The sequence below is a fragment of the Penaeus chinensis genome, chromosome 29, assembly GCF_019202785.1.
Source record: "Penaeus chinensis breed Huanghai No. 1 chromosome 29, ASM1920278v2, whole genome shotgun sequence".
NCBI lineage: Eukaryota > Metazoa > Arthropoda > Malacostraca > Decapoda > Penaeidae > Penaeus > Penaeus chinensis.
In genome coordinates, this window is record NC_061847.1 from 28,421,644 (window position 1) to 28,429,143 (window position 7,500).

At 40.0% G+C, this 7,500-nt stretch overlaps 1 protein-coding gene across 2 annotated transcripts in view; it reads left to right on the forward strand.

Annotated features, from left to right (window-relative positions):
• The window catches only part of LOC125040930, a 10,297-nt gene that overhangs the window by 2,170 nt on the left and 627 nt on the right, over positions 1 to 7,500 (forward strand). For both annotated transcript variants that reach the window (XM_047635727.1, XM_047635728.1), the window contains exons 2-8: positions 1 to 105; positions 209 to 1,342; positions 2,073 to 2,282; positions 4,285 to 4,454; positions 5,427 to 5,556; positions 6,735 to 6,956; positions 7,200 to 7,500. The exon at positions 1 to 105 is cut by the window's left edge and continues 265 nt beyond it; the exon at positions 7,200 to 7,500 is cut by the window's right edge and continues 627 nt beyond it. In XM_047635727.1, the coding sequence (XP_047491683.1) occupies positions 1 to 105; positions 209 to 1,342; positions 2,073 to 2,282; positions 4,285 to 4,454; positions 5,427 to 5,556; positions 6,735 to 6,956; positions 7,200 to 7,337 (2,109 nt within the window). In that variant the 3' untranslated portion in view covers positions 7,338 to 7,500. The remainder of the gene's footprint in view (positions 106 to 208; positions 1,343 to 2,072; positions 2,283 to 4,284; positions 4,455 to 5,426; positions 5,557 to 6,734; positions 6,957 to 7,199) is intronic.

Below are 7,500 nucleotides of genomic sequence, written 5' to 3' on the forward strand. Positions count from 1 at the left end.
GGGACAGTCCATTTGACGCCTTCCAAATTGATGGCCGGAGCCATGGAGCTTTTGGATTGCGGGGATGGTTTAGCAAGGAGGCGGGGGAGTCGCGTAGTCAAGGAGGTAGAGTATGCTTTCAGTTTTACTTGTGTCTTTTGCATATTTGTTTTTTTCATTGCAGTTTGCAAGTAACAGACTTATTTTTTTTCTCTCTTTCTTGTCTTAGGGTTTATGTGAGAGTGGCTCTAGTTCTGAGGATGACATCAGTGTGCAGGTTTATTCACAAGATGAAGATGAAGACAAAGATGAAGAGTCAGCAACAGTAAAGGAGAAGATGGAGGATCCCTTCCTCAAGTCTAGCTGTGGGAAACTCGAATTGAAGGAAACAAAGGCTGACCATTCTCCAACACAAAAGGGGATCAATCCACTGAATGATGTTGGCTTGTTATTACCACTGGGAACATTACCAGCTAGAAAATCTTTCCCTGACTGTGACTTAGTTAGCAGAATTTGCCAAGACGACCTAATTTATAATCATGACCAGTTGGTGGAACAAAATGCAAATTCGGGTCCAAGCCAAGGTGTAGGTAAAATCAATGAGGATATATCACAAAGCAAGCTTATCAAAGATACATGTCAGAAGACATTTTGTGCAAGCGAAATGTCAGTACATTTGACATTTCCAGAAGACAACACAGCACAGAATAATAACCAGCGCAAAGGCCTGGAAAAGATACAGAAACCAGTCAGTGATCACAATGAACAAATTATTAAGCATCAGTGTAAAGAAAGTTCATTTGTGTGTAGCTTTAAGACCATGAATAAAAATAAGTTAGACCCCAAAAAAGCCTATGAGGTAAGGAAGACGCCAGCTCAGATTTGGGAAGAAAGTAAAGTCCACTTTGTAAATTTTTCCTCAAAGGTCGGGTACCCTTCCCTCGTCGATGATCCGTTCAATGTGAAATTAAACATTCAGGCTACAGTAGAGGCTTCATGTGAGCAACAATCTTCAGCAAGTTGTAAAAGCTCAACAATTGACAGTGCTAAATCCCTAAGCAGAGAAAGTATGTCAAGTAGTAAAGACAGAGACAAATACAACATATTTGCAAAGCTTTGTACAAATGAACCATGCCACAAACATAGACGGTTGAGTATTGACAGTGCTCTGTCAGGAAACTCGGTGAACTTCAGTTGCAACTCCTTTGATAAATTCAAAATTTTTGCCCGACATAACAGTGGGCAAGGAGGAGGTTCATGTTATCCCCAGTTTGAGCAGAATGGCAGGAGTGGCTTTGTGGAAAGCACAGATACTTTAAATCAGAATGCCCTGATTACATCACCACGCTACAGGTGCCAGAAAGTAAGTCATAAGTTTCAATGTATTGGTAATTTGGAAAATGGCAGGTAATTTAGACATTCTAAGTTGTGTTTATTTAAGCATTTCATGATATTTAAAGTGTGGCTTACATGTCATTTGTTTAACTATCTTTTTCATTTCAAGCATATAATGACTTAATGTAGGATTTAATTTAATTTCATGAAATCACATTTCCCTGTACTATACTTCTTCCTCATCCCTGGCATCCTCCCCCTCCCTGCTCCCTGCCATCTCTCTCATTTTGCTATCCCTCCCCTCTCCGTCATCCTCTCCCTCTCTGCTCTCCCTTGCCATCTGCTCCACCTTCCACTTTCTGCAATTCTCACTCTTCTGCCTTGTCATCCTTGGTCTTCCCCTTTCCCAATGCCAGCCTTTCCCACCCCTCCTCCTGTGTCATCCTGACCCTCTTCCCTCTCTCCTGCTGTCTCCTCCTCCCTTCTTCCTGACCATCTTTTCTCCTCCCCTCTCCCATATCATTCTTCTATTCCTTTCTCCTGTGTCATCTCTCTCCTCTTTCTTCTCTTCCTCCTCCTACTTTTCTTTCCTCTCCCCTGCAACCCTTTTTTCATCCTCTTTTCCCCCTCCCCTCTCTCCCCCTTTTTTTTATCTGTTGCTATCCAACCCCCTTCCCCTCTTTCCTGCTATTCTCACCCTTCACCCATTGCAAACCAACCCCTCCGCCCCCTCCCTCTCATACCCTCTTCTCTTGCAGCTCGGGTATGACCCCCTCTTGCTGCAAAGTGAGCCCTTCCTGCCAGGTTTCGTGGACACGCACTGCCACCTGGACTTCCTGTTCCGGCGCAGCAACCACGACTCCAGCAGCCACGCTCATTTCCAGGCCCTGTGTCAAGGCCATGATGCTTACCCAGTAAATTATGAGGGCTGCGTTGCCGTCTTCTGCCAGCCCTGGACTTTTGGGAAGGTCGGGAACGTCTTGTAGTTGTGCTTCTTCTCCCCCTTCTTTTTCCCCCAAATTTTCTCCTTGTCTTACCTTCTCATTGCTCTTGCTCCTCTTTTCCCTTTTCTTCAACCTCTCTTTTTTCCTTCGCAATGTTCCCAACTCCTCCTCTTTCTCCTCCTCCTTTTTCATCTTTCTCCTTCTCCTTCTCCTTCTCCTTCTCCTTCTCCTTCTCCTTCTCCTTCTCCTTCTTCTCCATCTTCTCCATCTTCTTCTCCTTCTCCTTCTCCTTCTCCTTCTTCTCCATCTTCTCCATCTTCTTCTCCTTCTCCTTCTCCTTCTCCTTCTCCTTCTCCTCCTCCTCCTTCTCCTCCTCCTCCTTCACCTCCTCCTCCTTCTCCTTCTCCTCCTTCTCCTTCTCCTTCTCCTTCTTCTCCTTCTCCTTCTCCTCCTCCTCCTTCTCTTTCTCCTCCTTCTCCTCCTTCTCCTCCTTCTCCTTCTCCTCCTTCTCCTTCTCCTCCTTCTCCTTCCTTTCCTTCCTTTCCTTCTCCTTCTCCTCCTTCTTCTTCTCCTCCTTCTCCTTCTCCTCCTTTTCCTCCTTCTCCTTCTCCTCCTCCTTCTCCTCCTTCTCCATCTTCTCCTTCTCCATCTTCTCCTTCTCCTCCTTCTCCTTCTCCTTCTCCTCCTTCTCCTCCTTCTCCTTCTCCTTCTCCTCCTCCTCCTTCTCCTTCTCCTCCTTCTCCTTCTCCTTCTCCTCCTTCTCCTTCTCCTCCTTCTCCTCCTTCTCCTCCTTCTCCTCCTCCTCCTTCTCCTCCTTCTCCTCCTTCTCCTTCTCCTTCTCCTTCTCTCCTTCTCCTTTCCTTCTCCTTCTCTCCTCCTCCTTCTCCTCCTCCTCTCTCTTCCTCCTTCTCTCCTCCTCCTTCTCTCCTCTCCTCTCCTCCTCTTCTCTCCTCCTCCTTCTCTCTCCTCCTCTCCTCCTCCTTCTCTCCTCCTCCTTCTCTCCTCTCCTTCTCTCCTCCTCCTTCTCTCCTCTTCCTTCTCTCCTCCCCTTCTCTCCTCCTCCTTCTCTCCTCCTCCTTCTCTCCTCCTCCTCCTCTCCTCCTCTCCTCCTCCTTCTCTCCTCCTCCTTCTCTCCTCCTCCTCCTCCTCCTCCTTCTCTCCTCCTCCTTCTCTCTCTCCTCCTTCTCTCCTCCTCCTTCTCTCCTCCTCCTTCTCTCCTCCTCCTTCTCTCCTCCTCCTCTCCTCCTCCTTCTCTCCTCCTCCTTCTCTCCTCCTCCTTCTCTCCTCCTCTTCTCTCCTCCTCCTTCTCTCCTCCTCCTTCTCTCCTCTTCCTTCTCTCCTCCTCCTTCTCTTCATTATCATTATCATTCTTCTTCTTCTTCTTCTTCTTCTCCTTCTTCTTCTTATTATTTGTTTTAATTATTAATATTGTTATTACTATTAGTGTTATTATTATTATTTTTTTATTATTATTATTATAATAATGATAATGATATTGATAATAATAATAATTATAATTATAATTATAATAATATTAATGATAATTATTATTATTATAATAATGATACTGATAATAAAAATGGTAATAATAATTATAATAATGATAATGATAATGATAATGATAATGATAATGATAATGATAATGATAATGATAATAATAATAATAATAATAATAATAATAATAATAATAATAATAATAATAATAATAATAATAATAATAATAATAATAATAATAATAATAATAATTATTATTATTATTATTATCATTATTTTTATTATTATTACTATTATTATTATCATTATTATTGTTACTGTTATTGTTATTGATATTGATATTAATATTAATATTAATATTAATATTGATATTGATATTGATTTTAATATTGATATTGCTATTGATATTAATATTAATGATAATGACAATAATTCTTATTATTGTTGTTGTTTTCTGAAATTATTGTTCTTTTATTGTTGTTATTATTGTGAATATTCACATTTTGTATTTTTGTCTTTTTAACATTTCCAGACCTCATGGTGGGAGAGCTTCCTTAGGGAGGCAAATGTTTGGGCGGCATTTGGCTGCCATCCACACTATGCCAATTTCTTTGGCGAGGAGGAGGAAGAGCAGCTGAGGCTTACCTTGTTCAACCCAAAGGTGGTGGCCGTCGGGGAAATTGGACTGGATTACTCGGGCAGGTAAAGGAGTAGCTGTTGGAGGTGGGGGGGGGGGGGGGGGTGAGGGAAGGGTTAGGTGCAGGTGGGGGAGGAATGAAGTGGTAGGGGTAGGTAGAGGAGAGGGTGGTGGAGGAGGAGGGGGGGGGAGTGGGCATATGTGGCTAGGGTTGAGGATGAGGGAAGGGTTATGTGTAGGTGGGCGAGAGGAGGGTGAGGAGATTGCCTGGTGTGGGGGTGGGGAGGGAGGTGGGATGAGGCAAATGAATGTGTGGGTTTGAACTGGCTGTTTTCTCTCCTGGTTGTTTGTTAAGTGGAAATTGAGAGTTATTTGTTTTTGAATGGACATGCTTCATTCAGGAGAGACCTTACTCTTCCTTTTTTTTTCCTTCTGCACCTTCTGCCTCCTCTTCCTTCACTTCTCTCCATTTAACACATTAAAATTGAAGCTCATTATTTGGCATGAGTCATTCATGGGGCTCTTACACAAAGTAACAAAGAAAGGAAGTATTGCATTATCAGTATAGAAGCTGTTGGTTAATTGTATGTGCAAAATATGTATATTTTTGGATTGAGATCTGCAAATTCTCAGCAGCATATATGAAGGCATTTATTTATTTCTGATTGTTTTGTGTTTTGTTATAGTTTGTTTTTTTATTCATGTATTTGATTTTTAATGCTATAGAACTCAATATTTTGGTTTGAAAATTGCAAAGAAATTGGTTAATTTTTCTGTACAGTAGATTTCATTTAGTATTGTAATTTTTCCGTGCTAGCTTTTTAGTTTAGATTTTCACCAGTTGTATTTTCATGTTTTCAAGAGTAAATGGCCTTGATTTATTTTTATTATATATATATTTACTTTTCTTTTATTACCTGTGTGTGTGATAACAAGCTTAGGTAAGTTTTCTGATTTACAAACTGCAAATTTTGATTCTAGAAAAGTAAAGGGACATAGATATTACCGTTGATGAAAGCTTTTACATCCCTTTCCAGGAATAATCAGCAACCAGAGCAACAGAAGTTAGTGTTTAGACGGCAGCTGAAAATTGCCCTGGAGTTCAACAAGCCACTTGTGATTCACTGCCGAGATGCAGAGAGGGACTGCCTGGCTATTTTGAAGGAGGTGAGTATTCATGTGTATTTAATTTTTCCCATGTCTTCAGATTTGGTAGATTATTCAGTTTTTTTTCCACCCAGCTGCATATATAAGCTTTGTAAGTGATTTCAGTACAAGATAGTGCAGCATTTTCTAAGGGTTTTCATTTGATATATAGTAATATTTCACAGACCAGTCTTTCAGTTTGTGAAAAAAATATTCATAGGAATATCTATAATTGAAAACTTTCCTTTTAATTTTTTATATATATATTTTTTGGAGATATAAAAATCAATTTGATCTCAATCTCTTCTCTCTTTTTTTCTCTTTTTTTAAGTTTTAGTTTTTGTTTAGTTTAGTTTAGTTTGAAATTTAGTTTCAATTTTATCTAATGCTCTGAAAGGTATTGATGTTATTATTATTGACATTATGATTATTATTATGTTGTTAACCCTATGGCACTGGGAAAAAGCTGTGCTCATTTTAGAATTTTTTGTGAAATGTCTCTACACATAGATGGCTCTGCAAGTGTTTTGCCACAAAGGAGTCAGTTAGTAGACCCTGTGACCTTACCTGATTTCACATATCCTTGAATTCACAGAAAAAACATTATTTTTACTAATGTTATCAAAATTGATATTTTTCTTTATAGACATTATAATTACTATAATGTTATCAAGAAAAGGGGTAAACAGGAGAGACAGGCTGTACTCATAATTGGCTCATTGGTAGCTTAGTACAAGTGAAGCCATCTATGTGTAAAAACAATAAAGAAAACTTACAGTGGGCATGATGTGTACATACATGCCATGCCTGTTGGCTTTGGGTTAAGATAGAAATAAAGAAATCAAGGGAAAGGATGAACAGGCATGATATGTAGGACTAATAATTGACTCTGTGGTGACTAAGCACTTAAAAAGCCATATGAACACATTTAATAAACTGAAATTAGACATGTCATGTATTCTTGTCCATGACTCAAATATAAGTTTGTGTATTTTTACTCACTTTTGCAAAAAAGATAAAATCAGATTTTTCTATATGGGTTATAATTCCTGGCTCCCATGTATAGTAAAATGTATCATGTAAAAGAAAAAAAAAAAAAAATTAAAAGGTATTGCTTTTTAAGTTCATCATCACTTACAATAATTATACACTAACTCCTAATCCATATATATTGACTTCTGTCTCTCTCCCACTAACAGCTTGTCCCACGTAACTATTTAATCCACCGCCACTGTTTCACGGAGGGCTGGGAGGAGGCTCAAGAGTGGCTACATGCCTTCAGTAACCTGTACTTGGGCGTAACAGGGCTGGTGACTTTTCCGAACTCAGAGAGAGCTTGGAGAATTCAGGACGTTCTTCGTCAGATTCCTCTGAGTAGGCTCTTGCTGGAGACGGATGCCCCTTACTTCAGACCTTATTGTGTGAGTGATTTTGTATTTTTTAGTTTTTTAGGTGTAGCATTTATTTTATATTGATGACATTTGTTACCTTTTTTTTTCTTGTTTTTGCTTTGCTTACATTTGCAAAGTAAACAACAACAACAACAACAACAACAACAATAATAATAATAACAATAACAATAATATTAACAACAACAACAACAACAACAACAACAACAACAACAACAACAAGTGCCAACCTCCATTGACCTCTTCCTTCTCCAGTACCAAGGGAGTGGACGCTGGTCTCACCCCGGCATGGCCATCCACGTGGCAGCCCAGGTGGCATCTGTCCGCGGGGAAAGCATCCAGAAGGTCCTAGCGCATGCCAGAAGCAACACCAAGATGGTCTATGGCATTTAAAGATGGCTTGTGTTAGCTGGGCGTGGTTTAGGATTAGCCGGGGGTAACTAGGATTGTTGTGGGAGAGTGAGAGTGAGTGGGGTTGTGTCATATTGAGAGTGAATATATGTGTGAGATTAAGAGTGAGTGTATGTGAAACAGAGAGTGAATATGAATGTGTATG